Source organism: Neofelis nebulosa, chromosome 2 (assembly GCF_028018385.1).
Source record: "Neofelis nebulosa isolate mNeoNeb1 chromosome 2, mNeoNeb1.pri, whole genome shotgun sequence".
NCBI lineage: Eukaryota > Metazoa > Chordata > Mammalia > Carnivora > Felidae > Neofelis > Neofelis nebulosa.
Window position 1 is genome coordinate 3,607,645 of NC_080783.1, and position 16,546 is coordinate 3,624,190.

At 47.7% G+C, this 16,546-nt stretch overlaps 1 protein-coding gene across 1 annotated transcript in view; it reads left to right on the plus strand.

Moving 5' to 3' along the window:
* The window catches only part of COL6A3 (collagen type VI alpha 3 chain), an 81,405-nt gene extending 68,886 nt beyond the window's left edge, over nt 1-12,519 (plus strand). The window contains exons 40-44 of the mRNA XM_058700152.1: nt 453-850; nt 2,159-2,422; nt 3,442-3,540; nt 10,980-11,144; nt 11,805-12,519. Of these exons, the coding sequence (XP_058556135.1) occupies nt 453-850; nt 2,159-2,422; nt 3,442-3,540; nt 10,980-11,144; nt 11,805-11,845 (967 nt within the window). The 3' untranslated portion in view covers nt 11,846-12,519. The remainder of the gene's footprint in view (nt 1-452; nt 851-2,158; nt 2,423-3,441; nt 3,541-10,979; nt 11,145-11,804) is intronic.
* The last annotated feature ends 4,027 nt before the right edge of the window (nt 12,520-16,546 follow it).

The window sequence follows — 16,546 nt, forward strand, 5'->3', positions numbered from 1 at the left end:
TATAATATAATACATTTATAATATTTATATTTATAGTATATATAGTATATAATATTTATAATATATATTATATATAGTATATAATATTTATAGTATTTATGATATTTATATTTATTATATATTATATATATAATATAAATATATTATATATAAATATGTTATATATATTTATATTATAAATATAAATATAATATATAAAATTATATATTATATAATATACTAATTTATATAAATATATAAATATATTTATATTACATTATAAATTAAATAATTAAATATTAAACAACAATAATATTAAACAAAAATATTAATATTAAATATTAAAATATTAAATAATATTAAAATATTAAAACAATAATATTAAAGTTAAAATTCTAATTAAATAATAATTATAAAAATATTTAACAAATAATGTTAAATAATATTAAACAGTACTTAATTTGTCTTAACAGAAATATTCCGAATAACGTGACTTCGAGTCCCGCATCCAAACTAGTGACCACAGCGAAGCCAGTGGCCTCCACGGAAGCGGTGACCACCACGACGAAACCAGTCACAGTAGTAAACCTGCCGGCCTCTAAGCCGGTCGCAGCAAAGCCAGCTGCGCCCAAACCGGCGGCCTCGAGACCGGCGTCTGGGAGACCCGTGGCCGCCAAGCCCGAGGCCACCAAGACGGCCACGGTCAAACCCGCGGTGGCCGCGAAGCCGGCGGCCGCGAAGCTGGCGGCCACGAAGCCAGCAGCTGTGAGACCCCCTGCCGCAGCCAAACCAGCGGCCGCCAAGCCCGAGGCCGCCAAGCCCCAGGCCGCCAAACTGGCCACCAGCAAGACAGACGCTGCTAAGCCCGTGGGTAAGAAAGCACCGTGAGGGCTGCCCAGCTGTGACATCCTTATTCCCTGTGCTCAGGGCACGTCCTTCGACGCCTGTCTATAAAGCAGTTGAAATGCCGTCACTGAGCTGGGGTTTGTGCATCTAGATGATGATGCGTTTTAGAAGGTGCCGGTCAGAGCGTGCGATTGTCAAAGCGTTGTTTTTCTTCTGTTAGGAAGCGGCCTGTCTCTTAGCTCTGTGAGGCTGGGGAGCTCCTCACAAAAAGCAGGTGAAATGGGTCTCCCGCCCTCTGCTGCCTCCTTCCCCCACTGCCCACCCCGGGCCCCGAACCCCATCTCGGGTTTTCCCGCGGGAAGGAGGCCCCAAGATGCACGCTGTGGCAATATTGGGATGTTTGGTGAATATTGCCAATATTGGGATGTTGGCAATATTGGGATGATTCCAATACTGGGCAAGTCACAGCCTGGATGATCAACCCCCCTGCCCCACAAATGCTGTCCATGGGGAAGACACCTTCCAGATGGAATGAGATAGGAGGGTGGGCGGGCTTAATGAGACCCAGAATTTGTTTTATTTTTTCCTCTGATGCTAGAAGATACTAGAGAGTCACAAACCATATAGAAAGGTGAAGGCGGAATGAGCGTGTCTGCGAAAAGGTAGAAATTGTCTTCATTTGATGAACAGAGAGAAAGCAGGGATTCCTTTAAAAGAATTTCCTGTCACGCCCTGGAGTTTAAATTTAACACATTCTAAATTACGGAGCTCATTCTGTTTTGGATGTCTCATTTCAGATTAGCACACTGGACTGTGTGTTTTCCTTTTCTTTTTTTTTATGTTCATTTATTTTTGAGAGAGAGAGAGAGTGAGTGGGAGCAGAGGAAGGACAGAGAGAGGGAGACACAGAATCCGAAGCAGGCTCCAGGCCCTGAGCTGTCAGCACAGAGCCCGACGCGGGGCTCGAAGTCACAAACCTCGAGATCGTGACCTGAGCCAGAGTCAGATGCTCAACCGACTGAACCCCCCCAGGTGCCCCTGGACTGTGTGTTTTCAAAGTTTCTCCTTAACAGCACAGATTCTCCATAGAAAAGAAATAGTGATGCATCTTGCTGATGAATAATGAGATTATGAATTCCACGTTTCGTGTATGTCGGTAGCTTACGAGACTAACAGTTCTCAGGAGCTCAAACAAGAAATTAGCTCCTTGCTCACCCGAATTCCCACCCAGTTGCCTGCTGATACATCGCTTCTGTTCTTTTGCTGCCTGTGTGCTACAGTCACGTGGGGTTTTAAGTTTTATCCCCACATTCTGCTTCCATCTGTTTTCCAGTTAAGGCGTCCCGCGAGGTCCAGGTGTCGGACGTCACAGAGAACAGCGCCAGAATCCACTGGGAGAGGCCCGAGCCCCCCAGTCCTTACTTTTATGACCTCACTGTCACCTCGGCCCACGATCAGTCCCTGGTGCTGAGGCAGAACCTGTCGGTCACGGAGCGTGCCATCGGGGGCCTGCTCGCTGGGCACACGTACCACGTGGTGGTGCTTTGCTACTTGAAGTCTCAGGTCAGAGCCGCCTACCAAGGAAGTTTCACTACAAGTGAGTACGTGAGCCACCCTGAGCAGCCAGTACCTGATTTCCGCATGGACTGTCAAACAGGACATAAAGGGGATGGTTCTTATTCACTGGATCTGAAATGATGAGGTTGTCCTGGGTGTTTTGGTTGTGCCCCGTTTCGTAAATTAATCCCGCGGAAGATGGGTTCCTTGTGAACTGTTGTCCTGCTGTGGGAGTCCTGGGATACTTTATGGGGGAAGCCAGATCCGTTTGGCCTAAGGTGAAGCCCCTTCTCTGGGAGAAAGAAATACATTCGTGGACCCGGACTGGGGCCTTGACTGCCCACCACGACCGTGTTTCTAAAGTTTGTTTGCAAGTTCAGTGAACAGAAAACACCCCCCAGAGTCACTGGCTTCTCAGAGAGGAACCTAGGAGTCCATGCTTCTTACCACCCTAAGACCAGGGGACACGCACAGCCAGGCGCAGAGGGCATCACATTCCATCCCCGGTGCACCAGGCTGTGGCTCTGCCCTCCGTGGCCTCTTGTCTCCCCGGCTCGGCCTCGGCACCGAGGCCCTCGACCTGCCCTTGCATGTGTTTCCAGGCTCTGTTAGCTACAATCCCACCATCTCCCTCCCCTTTGAACCTTCTCCCGGATTCCCCCACCCCCATGCCTTTCTATTTGGGCTAGCGTAATTCAGGTCAAGGAATTATGCCTGAAGAAAGGGAATTCCCATCAGTCACCATGTAATCTGTGAAGATGTGGGTGCAAAACGCCTTCCACGCTGGGGCTCCATTTTCATGGACGGAACCATATGGATGGAAGAGGTTACATGGGAAATGGGAGGATTTGTTCAGAGTTCAGAGATTCCCTCCATTTGCCCAATGAGATGAGTGGACCTCGGGAGTGTCTGTAGAGACTTGGCCGGTCTCTGTGTGTCGGTGGCTTGCCCTTGCATGAGATGGTAACCCAGAAAGGCAGCCTGCCTCAGTTGCTGAGAATTCCTAAGCCCTTCCGTGTCTGTGTTTCTTACCAGTCGCGTGTATTTTCTCTTTTCTAGAGAAAGCTCAGCCTCCGTCTCCACCACAAGCAAGGTCAGCTTCTAGTTCAACTATCAATCTGATGGTGAGCACAGAGCCGTTGGCTGGTGGTGAAGCAGGTGAGTTGTGAAGTATTGGGTCCATTAACAACACTAAGAAAGCATTCTACCAGACATTAAAACAAATTTTGTTTATTTATTTTGAGAGAGAGAGAGAGGGAGAGAGGGTGAGAGAGAGATGGAGAACACGTGCGTGAGCCAGGGAGGGGCAGAGAGTGGGAGAGAGAATCCCAAGCAGCCTCCACACTGTCAGTGCAGAGCCAGACTTGGAGCTTGATCCCACAAACCATGAGATATGACCTGAGCCAAAACCAAGAGTCAGATGCTTAACCAACTGAGCCAACCGGGCGCCCCTCTACCAGACATTTCAAAGCCTTTGAAGCCTCGACTCTGGGTCATCCACTGGGATTCTGATTCTCAGGCAAGTCTGGCTTCTATGGGAATGTTCCACCTCGGCTCTTTGTGGCCCAATGTGGTGTGATTCTGCGTAGTCCAAGTTGTAAATAGTGACTTTCCTTTCCTGTCACCAGACTCTTAAAAGAAAGCCAGATGGCCGTTGCTTTGGGGCTATAGCCAGGAGTTCATGTGTCTGTTCATCAGATTCCCCTGAGCCTCCTGTTGGGACTAGAGTTGATTTATGTTTCATGAAGCTGGAAGCATATGGATTTGTCCACTCAGTGACTTAATCTAATGACAGCTGCTTAAAAGAACACAAAACAACCAAGATTAGAACCCGTGAAAGGCATGTGTTTGGAAGCGAACCATGGGAGGGATGTTCTGGTCCTCATTCCCTAAGCACACACCCTGGCTTACCTATCATCCCACTGTCCGTGTGCCTGAGACCAAGTGTGTGTACCCTTACGTGAGTGACGAGTTCGACCTGTTTCTGGAACCAACAGCTGATATGTACTTTTGTTCCTGGGCATTGGGATTCCGTGATCCTTCCAGACCTTCACCCTTGTCCAGTGGACCCTGAGCTTAGACTGTTCTCCCTTAAGAAACTGATTATTGATATAGTTGGTGTGCTTTGTGTATATATAAGTGTTCTTCAGAAGATGTTGGCACCGGTCTCTGAAGTCAACATTCCATGGGCATTTACCTATGGTATTGTTTTATAGACCCCCCTCGCTGTAAAGACAAGTCCTTATTCTTTGATATGCTGGCCGCCATCCGGAGAAGGAAGGCGTTCCTCTTTACAATGTTTATTTCTTTTTTTTTTTTTTTTTTTTAATTTTTTTTTCAACGTTTTTTATTTATTTTTGGGACAGAGAGAGACAGAGCATGAACGGGGGAGGGGCAGAGAAAGAGGGAGACACAGAATCAGAAACAGGCTCCAGGCTCCGAGCCATCAGCCCAGAGCCCGACGCGGGGCTCGAACTCACAGACCGCAAGATCGTGACCTGGCTGAAGTCGGACGCTTAACCGACTGCGCCACCCAGGCGCCCCTACAATGTTTATTTCTGCAGTGGACTCTGATAGAAGGCATTTGCCGAGGCACGCTGCCTTTGTTCTGGATTTAAAAGCTCTGTGCTTTTTCAATACTCATGGCATTGTCAGAAGCAGCGACACATTGCTTTCTGAGCATTAGTGAGGATTCTTTCTTGTTTTCCTCTTTCTTTCTTTCTTTCTTTCTTTCTTCCTTCCTTCCTTCCTTCCTTCCTTTCTTTCTTTCTTTCTTTCTTTCTTTCTTTCTTTCTTTCTTTCTTTCTTTCTTCCTCTGAGAGAGAGAGAGAAAGAAAGTGCACAAGCTGGGGAGAGGGGCAGAGGAACAGGGAGAGAGTCTTAAGGAGGCTCCGTGTCCAGGGCGGAGGCCGACACGGGGCTCGATCTCATGAACTGTGAACTGTGAGATCATGACATCGCGTGTTGGATGCTTAACTGATGGAGCCACCCGGGCACCATGAGGATCCTATCATTTTACTCTTTGCTCTGCAAGTTTTGAAGATGATGTCTGTTTCTTCACCTCCAGTCTCCACCTTTCTGTAGAGACTGCATCCCATCCCATCTGTGTGTAAATAATATTGGATGATTTCTGTCTGCACACCCCCATCTCTTTGTGGCCCCTCGGGAGGAGAGGCCTCTTGATTCTCTTAGTTGTTTCTAGAGAGAATCTTCTCTATTGCTAGAATATTTTATGCCATCAGTGGACTTGCCCTGTAGCCGTGTATCTGTGCACAGATATATCAGTGATCTATATCTGTACCTTTATATATCTATATCTGTATCTATATCTGTATCTATACTGTATTATGTTTATATCCATCTATCTATCTCTCTTTCTGTCATCCATTAGTACAGCCACAACCCCTATTGACAGGTGGCATTGGGAGTTTAGTAGAAATAAAGTAACTAAGTCAATGCAGGAATTGTGAAACTATCATACACATAGGTGTGTAATTACTGCAAAGAAATGAATTACATACAGAACTGGAAAAGGTTTAAAAAAATCTGCTTTTGGAAGCAAGTTTAGGAATTGGTCTATGTTAGAGGCAGCCATGCATTTTTCAAACTCTTGCAGCCTTCCCACTGGAAAGGTTGGCTGAAAAATAAGACGTTCTCTCCTCTTGATATAAATTTATGGGAAAAGAGATCTAGAAAGAGATATCGAAGAGAAAGAGATGTAGAAAAGAGGTATAGAAAGAATTCAGGAATTCAGGGTAGATAGGGTAATTAAACTTCAACTTGTTCGAGATTGTATAAAAGGATTTTATAAAAGCTTTTAAGGTTGTAATTTTCAACTCAAACTAACAAAAGGAGAAGTATGTGGAGAAGACATCTGTCTTTGCCTCTTTGATTTCTGCACATAAGGCGTGTCCTGAGTCTTGCATGAAGACACCATGGTTGAGCCTTTGTCCCTTGCACGGGGGTCCTTTCAGCTCCTGTCCCCCTTCTGCCCCCTTCCTGGGTCACCTCCATGGTGACTTGGTTCCCAGCATGGCGCTCGAGCTCAGAGAGAAGCGGCAAAGAACTCACTAGGATTTCCCCAAAGATTTGGGTCAGGGAAGATGAAATTCTGACTTCAAAGTAATTGAAATCTGTCTGTTATTTCCTGGTCACTGGTAACTTTACCCCTCATAGAGAGTAGAGATTGTAAAATTCCTACAAATTCGGTGCTTCATTGAGAGAAAATGACTGAGAGTAAATTCCATGGCAAGACTTGGGGATATTTTTGGTTCTTTTTTTGTGTGGCCCAGAAGGGACAGGAATATATAAACAATATTTAGTTGATATAAACAACATAATTGTTAAACAAGAATCTGACTGGGTTGTTGTGTTTGTTGCTTAAGACTGAGTCATGGGTTCAGAGTTAGGAAAGTCCTTTTAATCCAGATCTTTAATTTTTTTTAAATGTTTATTTATTTTTGAGACAGAGAGAGACAGAGCATGAGCAGGGGAGGGGAAGTGAGAGAGGGAGACACAGAATCCGAAGCAGACTCCAGGCTCTGGGCTCTGAGCTGTCAGCACAAAGCCTGACATGGGGCTAGAACTCACAGAATGAGAGATCATGACCTGAGCTGAAGTCAGACACTCAGATGACTGAGCCACCTAGGTGCCCTAATCTAGATCTTTAACACTTAGGTCTCCTTTCACCATGTGGCAGAGAAAAGGGATTTTGGTGGTGCCTGTGAGTCTTTGAGAACTCTTTTGAAGGAAATCGATCAGATACTTACTTTAAAATGTTTAAACCTCCAAATGGGAATGAAGAATCAGGAGACAAAAGCTTCCCCTGTCTCCCAACCTCCTCCCTCCCCTGTCCCCTGCCATAGTTAAGTCATCTTAGGAATTTTTCCTAGGGGGGTAAAACATTTTTATGATACTCATATTTTTGCAGGTAAAAAAAGAGAGACAGTGAATCACTTTATTAAGTAACTTGTAAAAATATATTCACTGTATTCTTAGTAGCTGCATCTAAATATCAATTATTATGCATACTATAAATTATCTCTCCAAAGATGTTTTTTTCTAGGCAGTGGAGGCAAAGTTAAGTTTAAAAACTGGTTTTTATAGGTAGTTGTGAGTACAGTTTAATTTCTCTTATTTTTCGCAGTACCAGTTAATTAGAAACACGGTTTGTATTTACAAAGATGTGCCCCTTTCTTCGTATTAAAGGTTAGATACTTTTCCTTGCCTTTTTTTTTTAACCTCCATGAATAAAAGATTCACTGGGGTTTGTTACAAGGAACTGTATTTTGTTACAGCGTAGCACTTTGGATTTAGAACACATGGTGACCAGTGTTGGAACTCATGAACCGTGAGATCATGACCTGAGCTGGAACCAAGAGTTGGATGCTTAACCGACTGAGCCACCCAGGTGCCCCAAAGCTGATAACTTTTAAATGCTACTCATAGACACTATAGAAATCTCAAATTGGGGGTGCCTGGGTGGCTCAGTCGGTTAAGTGTCCGACTCCGGCTCAGGTCATGATCTCGTGGTTCGTGGGTTTGAGCCCCGCGTCGGGCTCTGTGCTGACAGCTCGGAGCCCGGAGCCTGCTTCGGATTCTGTGTCTCCCTCTCTGTCTGCCCCTCCCCTGCTCATGCTCTGTCTCTCTCTCTGTCTCAAAAATAAATAAAACATTTAAAAAAATTTTAGAAATCTCAAACTATAAAAAAGGCAAGATTTTCAGTTGAACCCTTTATGTTTTTCAAAGAGTAATATCTCTTTCTAATTATAAAATCATAGATATTCATTGTGGAGAATCCAGAACTTACAAAAAAAACCTAAGAAAATACGACTCCCATAGTTGAAGCATTGATGACCGCTGTTAATGACCCCATGCATAGCCCTCCTAATTTTTCAAATGAATAGAACGCGTGGGCATGCACGCACACATGTGCACACACACACGTGTACACATGCACACGTCTTTCATGTTTCTTAGGGCACCTTCCACCCCGTGGTTGGTGTTCTAAGACTCCTAGGTTGGCTCCCGTGGCTTCTGTGAACTGGTGGGATTCCCTGGCAGGGTTTTCCAGATGCCCTTGCCTCAGTTTCCTCTTGTATTTGGATGGTCACTGGTGCCCATTGACCAGTTCATATTTCACCGGCAAGTGTCACCAGAGAGTGATCTGAATCCACAACCCTTCAGGTCTGCCTTTTCAGATGGAACCTATTACGTGGTTATTCTCGGCAAAAGTGAATCAGGAAAGGTTATTGAAAATGTCGCTCCCTATTGGCCTTCAGGCTCCTGTTGGGTTCTCAACATAAGGAGGAGAAAATTAGTGAGTATGCAGCCTGACCTGCCTCTCGCATCAGAGGGGACTCCGGGCTTCTTTCAGGCTTGTGCCCAAAGGGCACACTCATTTTGGAGTGAAAACCTGGACAACTGTTGTGTCCAAACACTTGTTCTGGGGAAAAGCTCAATGAGGTCTGTCTAAGCAACACCTCTTTGGACAATAAGACATTTTTAGTTTTGTGTCTTTAAAATGGTTGTTTTAGCACAGACACAGCTGAGTCCCATCTACATGGCATGTCTCAGAAGTCAGGATGAAGAGAATGAAAACTACAAGGCTTCTTAGGGCAAAACCTTTCATTTCCATGCTTTAAGAGGGAAGAATCCCACGTTTTTGTCTTCCAACAGTGCAGGGCCCTCATTAATATGTTTCTCTTGGTCTACCAAATATCTGTGTGCCCACGGTGCCAGTGCCCCTATGTCATGCTGGTAAAGCTACAGGGTCTTAGCAGTGACTGTCACTGGCGTAAAGGTTGTGGAATTGCAGGAGTGATAGTTTGGTGATGAACCATTCTGATGAAAACCCTAGGAGGCTGGAGAAGCCAACCAGTCAGGGAACAGAGTGTCCTTCTGCAGGGCGGCCCCTGGGCTGTGTGGCTTCAGGTCTGGGGAGACTTCCCGTGTCTGTTTCAGAAGAGCACGGGGGAACGGGAACAGAATAGCTAAACAGAGGTGGCCAGGACTGATGGCACGTGGAACAAATTAGATTGAACAGACGTGAGCCATGTGGGGGATGCTCAGGGGAAGAAGGAAGGGGGACGGGTCAACCATCTGGCCCAAGCCTCACACTCAAAGGGGAACCCACTGGCAAATGAGGGATAAATTTTGGTGGTTGAAATACTCTTGCTTTGCTCACTTCCCCGCAAGACATTTCTTGAAAGCCAGGCATTTTCCTTTGGTGAGGAAGAAAGTTGTTTTTGTCATTGTCGTCATTTTCTTCTGGCTTCGTTGGGTCTTCCAAGGCTCTTGGTAGGGCCACTGGCTTTCTGGGCCCTTGAGAGGGTCTGCAACTAAGAGAGACTGTGGAGCCACCAGTCTGTGCCTAGGTGATGGCCTCCCCCATGTCCCCAGGGAACGTTTTGGGCCAATTCTGAGCCTAAATCCTGTGTACCTGAGTCTGGTCCATGACGGTTGACCCAAGCTTTGGTTCTTTACCTGAAGATTTAGGTTTTCCTTTCACTTCTTGGTGCAATCAGACCTGCACGTGCTCACCGACTCTGCCGCTGTGAGCAACCCACGGGGGTGGGGACGTCAGCCCTGCGTGGGGAGGGCCCGGTGACTCAGGCGTGTTGGCTACTCCCGCAAACATGTAGCACTGTCCCCTCCAGGGAGTTTTATAGAAGGAAGGATTACGTTTTTCAAACTTACAGAAGATGGTTGACATTAATGCTCCTCTTTCCCAGCATGACCTGGAGTTTGCCAGAAGACTCTGTAAACAGATGTTTTCCTGTGGAAGGGCTGTAAACTTTTCTTTGCAGGCGTTGTGCAATGGCTCTGACGTCACCATTACTTTGCAGCTGGGCCACACCAGAAGTAGGCATTGAAAACATAAACTTCCTTAACGGGACAAAGAATGCCTCCGTGTCTTCAAAACAGCTTTGCGATGTGACATTTTTGCCATCGTGCGTTTTACAGCAGCGGTCGCACTTTGCTTTGCTTGTTTAATTTGGCTGCTCTCGAAGGCTGCCAGCTACACACACACACACACACACACACACATACACACACGCACGCACGCACGCACGGGCATACGTGCACATACACTCAGAAAGATGTTTCTTTTCCACGTTGACTTTTATTTCCCCTCCACTCGTCTCGTAGCGAGATATACAGCCTTCTGTTTGAACTAGAATCTGACCAAACTTACTTGCCATTTGGCCGAGGAGTAGAAAGTGCCATAGTTTTAAGATGTAGTTTCTTAGCTGGGGCTTTAGTATTGAAGGAATTGGACAGTAAATGGCCCCGTGATTGGAAAAGGGGAAACAGTTCATTCCATCTGAAATTATCCAGTAACGATGGCTTGCATTTGGGGTCCGAGTAAAATTGGTGAGGTCCTTTCATCGAGGCGACTGCATTATTGCTGTGGGTGAGATTCATGTGCGTCCGACAGCCAGAAGGTGGAGGCGTGGGGAGGGTGACAGGTTTCCCTTCTCAAAACTCTCCTGTTTGCCTGGCCAGCCTTGTGATAAGACCTTCAGCCCCTCACGCTGGGAGCAGAGTCCTTCGCGTGTCCTAAGTGATGCTCTGTTCTCATCCTGTTATTAAAGATATATGTAAGCTACCCAAAGAAGAAGGGACTTGCAGGAAATTCATACTGAAATGGTACTATGACGCGGACACCAAAAGCTGTGCGAGATTCTGGTACGGAGGTTGCGGTGGCAACGAGAACAGATTTAATTCACAGAAAGAATGTGAAAAGGTTTGCGCCCCCGGTAAGTGATTGCTTGTTCTTTTTGCGTTTGTGGCTTTTGCAAATCAGACAAGAGGTCCGGGCCGAGGATTCACCTTTTTTAAGATATAAGAATTACAATGATTATGGTGGATAGGACAAAGGGGGTACGTTGTATCTTTTGATACGGAAGATGCTCAAATAGAACACGTGAAATTAATTTTCTGAATTATTGCTATTTCCTAAAAACATTTTTGTGTACTTGGGTTTTTGCCCACGAAGAAACACAAGACCAAACTATTCTTTCCTGTTCATCCTTAAATAATTTTGCTTCGTCTTTATACTGATGTGGACACTGGGGCCACCCAGTATCTCCGTTACATTGGGCAACTCGACTGCTAACACAGAAAAAAAACAGCTTCTCCGGGTGCCCGGCTGGTGCCAGAATGGGAAAGTACAGGGTGCCCAGGGGCCTGGCTGGTGATGCAAGGCAGCCGATGGGCTCAGATTCCACACGCAGACCCAGATCCCAGGCCAGGGAGTGCCAGGGGCGCCGTTAAAGGCACTGAGCGGGGAAGAAAGACTGGGGAGGAAAACTAGAAGCCGTGGGATCGTTTTTGTGTCCTTTTGGGTCAGTGATGTGGCTTTTTTCCCTCCTCTTCTCTCCCACCCTCACCGGCCCGCCCCCTCCATCAATGCTCAGCGCTCGTCAACCCCGGAGTCATGGCTGCCATGGGGACCTAAGCGTGGCCGACCAGCACCACATACCTCTTGAAGAAGGAGGCAGCCATTTCCGAGTCGTCTCTGTAGAAGCTCTGGGTGTAGACATCCTTGCACTGTTCCATTTCCCGCTTTGATGTACGTTCGAACTTGGGACGAACCGTTCTGCCGCATGACCTATCAATATGGTGCTAAATGTGTCTGTGGACCCAACGCTCTCTGTCTCCAGGCAGTTATATCGTATACTTTGAACCTTGTGTAATAGTTATCCACTGCTGGTGTTTACGTGGACATGTCTGTAAGCTCAGATCCCCGCTGGAGTTTCACGCTATGCCTGTGTCGGGCAAGTGTAAGATCTAGAACGGAACTCCAGATTTCACTGCTACTCTATATACTTCTGCTTGGTTCATTTCTTCCCTCTTGCTTAATGAGCATGACTTAATGAGCATGCTTAAAGAGCATGACTTTAGATGGAAAGCCTGTGTACGGTGAACAAATACGATTCCAACTTTCTAATCTCCCCCCCCCCAATTTCCTAGATTAGATGTCAAGCTAATTTTCTTTTCCTAAAGCCTCTAACAAACGACCTAGTTAGAAGGAAGCAAAATCCCTGAATCTTGGTGCACTGTTGTGGGACCAATGCCTTCATTAAAGAATGAAGAAAGTCATAATAGAGAATATTTTTGGCATTCCTCTAATGTTGTGTGGGTTTTTTTTTTTTATGCAGGGTGGGGGGGTGGGGAGGGGGTTTAATTTTAATTTTAAAGATTTTAGGAAATTTATACAAAGAAACTTTTTAATAAAGTATATTGAAAGTGTTGTGGGCTTGGTGTCATTGGCCGTCTGGTTTTCTGTAGCACTTACTGTCACAGTGACCCTGGGCCGGGGAAAGGGGGCCCAGCCCAGGCCCGTGGTCCTGGGCACCACCCTGTGTTTGCAGTGGGGGATCAAGACTGCCCTGTCACCAAGTGTGGGGACACCGGGGGCTCAGCCCACTGGCACTGCAGTGCTCTGGGACCCGGTGGATCACCCTCCCTGCTTAGGCCCCCTTTCTGGAGTCTGTGATCTTTTGCAGCCAGGCTGACATTTATCCTCTGTTCTGACTTCTGGCGAGACCCAGAGCCATGGCCTCCTTCCCTGCCTGTTCTTTTTATTTATTTTTTTTTTAATTTTAAGTTTGTTTGTTTACTTATGTATTTGTTTCTGAGAGAGGCAGAGAGAGTGAGCGGGCAGGGGCAGAGAGAGAGAGAGAGAGAGAGAGAGCATCCCAAGCAGGCTCCACACTGCCAGCATGGAGCCCGATGAGGGGCTAGAACTCACAAACCGTGAGACCATGACCTGAGCCGAAACCAAGAGTTGGATGCTTAATTGACTGAGCCACACAGGTGCCCTCCTGCCACCTCTTTAAAGTGACTGTTTCTGGAGTTTCAGTTTGCTCTCACCCCACAATGACTGAGAGATGGGACACAGTTGGTCAGGACGACTCATTTCTGGTCTCAAAGACAAAACCTAAGCTTTTTTCCCCTTAAAGGCCTTTTTCTCCCGTCTTCAGAAAGAACACAAGACCCAAATAAATACATATTTCGGGGGCACCTGAAACCCACTTAGGAGAGACACTGGATTCCTTTGCCAAAACACATCTGCTCTGACAAGTGCTCCTGACAGATGGCAGGGGCCGTGGGCATGGGCCGAGCTGCTTTGTGTGAGACCAGGGATGACCCTGTCACTTAATCCACGGAGAGGAACGGGAGGTCAGAGCGTGTGCAAAGTTCCCTGCGAGCCACTCCCTGTGACTTCCACCCGGGTCTTTGGGTGACATCTTTAAATTCTCAAAATACGCTCCGAGTGGCCCCATCTGCCTAGAAACTGGTGGAAGAAGTGAGCTGTGTGCCCGTATCGGGGTGGTGGACACGTAGAGGCAGAAGGAAGGGGGTGGGCACAGGAGACCTCTGTTGGGAATTTGCAGGAATTTGAGGGAGGACTCAAGACTTCACAGGACATCCAGGCTGTGAGTTTACCTGCCTTCTTTGGGACTGAGAGGGCCCGGATGGACACCAGGGCAGCTTCAAGGGAACCAAGAAGCTTTGGGAAGCCCTCGGACACTCTCACAGTTGGGGCATCCCCCCGACACCTCTACTCACGTCCTGTGCAGAAGCCCCGTGGGGTTCCTCTCATGCGAGCAATGCACCACACCAACCCTCCCCCACCATGGGCCCTCTCTGCCCTCTAGGTCATGCTGACTCCCCTTGCCATCTTTAAGGACCCCTTTTTAGGATAAGGCCATCCCAGGGGACTTCGAAGGAGCTCCCTTCACATGGATATTCAACCCGGGTGGGAAATGTGCATTCTGTGACTTTCTCGGGAACAGCTGCCCCCAAAGTCCCCAACCTTAGAAGAAGAGCCCCCCCCCTTCCCTATAAATAGGCCCATGTGCCTCCCCTCGGGCTGCGTGTATTCGTCAAGTTCGTACCATCGGGGCAAAGAAATATTTGCAGTGGGGCCAGGGAGAGGGGGCATCGCAAGTGCAGTGGATGGAACGTAAGCCATGAAACGGTCTGTGATCGCTCGCTGGGGCCCCCGCACACTGGGCGGCTGACACAACAGAGATTTATTCTCTCACAGCCCTGGAGGCTGGATGTCCCAAATCAAGGAGATGGCAGGGGCACGCTACCCCTGGAATCTGTAGGAAATCCTTTCTTCTTCCTACTTTCTGGTGACCTCCTGCCTTGCAGCTGTATTGCTCTGGTCTCTGCCTCTGTCTGCACAGGCCGTCTTCTCCTAAGGACACCGGTCAGATGGGATTAGGGGCCCACCCTACTATGGTATGACTCACCTTAACTTATTATGGCTGCCGTGACCCTATTTCCAAATATCCTGAGGCACTGGGGGTAGGAGTCCTGGCATATCTTTTGGGGGGAAGGGAGTAGAGAGTGCACGACTGAGCCCATAACACAGCACTAGCCATTCCTGTACCTGCTCCCAACCTGCTTGCTCCAGGGTCTAGCTAGCCCTCCAGTGAGGGCTTTCCGCTGAATCCGATCACTTCCTTTAAAAATACATTTTTTTAAAATGTTTTATTTATTTTGAGAGACAGAGAGACAGAGCATGAGAGGGGGGAGGAGCAGAGGGAGAGGGAGACACAGAATCTGAAGCAGGCTCCAGACTCCGAGCTGCCAGCACAGAGCCCGATGCGGGGCTTGAACTCACAAACTGAACCGTGAGATCATGACCCGAGCTGAAGTTGGATGCTCAACCGACTGAGCCACCCAGGCACCCCTGAATCCTATCACTTTCTAGTCGCTTTTGGTTATGGAAACCACCGCTACTGGTTCTTAAGGCTGGGTCCCATCCTTTTTAAAACTTAAAGAATATGAGTGGGGAGGGGCAGACACAGAATCCGAAGCAGGCTCCAGGCTCCAAGCTGTCAGCACAGAGCCCTACTCGAGGCTCGAACCCATGAACCATGAGATCATGACCTGAGCCGAAGTCAGAGGCTTAACCGACTGAGCCACCCGAGGCGCTCCAGGGCTTAAATATACACTTCACAGCCTTTCGCTGTGAACCCCACACAGGCTGGATTCACTGCCCTGCGTGGAGTCAGGGTGGAGAAGTCTGTGGATTATTCTCTTCCCCCATTCGTCTTTGTAGCCAGGCCTGTGGGGTTCTGTGCTGCAGCGCCCTCCTGGCTTCGGAGCGAGGCTGGCCCTGGCTCCCTGCTGCTGCCCTGCTAACCCACCCTGCCCTGACCCGGCTTCCCTCTGAGTCAGGGTCCCCAGTCTGGCTTCTTGAGGCACATATTGGTTCTCTGGAGGAAACTGGGGGCCTACTTTGGGCAGTGTGGCTTCCTGCCACCCTAGGAAGTGAGTCCCTTCCCTTCCCCGTGGAAGGTGAAAGAAGCAAGCACTGCTTTGCCCTCTCAGGGCCACCATGACCTTGTGCCATCTATCTTGTTCTATCTCAGCAGTGACTCGGGGGCAGTGTGCTTTGCGCTGGGCCCTTGACCAAGTCTGAGAGAGCAGAATCTAGCAGGTAGGTAATACCCGTCTTGTGGGAACTCAATGAGCAGAGAATTCTGGGCCCTGGCCCCCTTCACGACGGGCTGAATACTGCACTCCCCCATTCTTGGCCTTAGGGGCATCTAGAAAGAAGACTTGAACCCAAGACACTGGAGAGAAGCTTCTCACACATTCCATGGCTTACGCCATACAAGTGCCCTTTAACAAGCTGCCTCTGCCCACCTCCAGCAGCTGCCTCACGTCTCCGCCTTCTCTTCCCTCACCCAGATGCTTATAGCCCTTTGTGCCCACAGTGGTGCTGGCCGACCCCCCCCCCCCCCCCGCCGGCATGGGCACTTCGCCTGGGAAAGCAAAACCCCAAGAGATGGGGAATGGTGGACATTGTGCTTCCTGCGCTGTTCCCAGGACGTCTATTTAGCCCCCACCAAAAAAAAAAAAAAAAAAGAAAAATCAACTTTATGGGGCATCTGGGTGGCTCAGTCGGTTAAGCATCCAACTTCAGCTCAGGCCATGATCTTGTGGTTCATGAGTTCGAGTCCTGCGTCGAGCTCTGTGCTGACAGCTCAAAGCCTGGGCCCTGCTTCGGATTCTGTGTCTCCCTCTCTCTCTATTTTCCCCTGCTGGTGCTCTGTCTCTCTCTCTCTCAAAAACAAATAAGGTTTCAAAAAATAAAAAAAAATCAGCTTTGCATACAAGAAAACGCACCCAT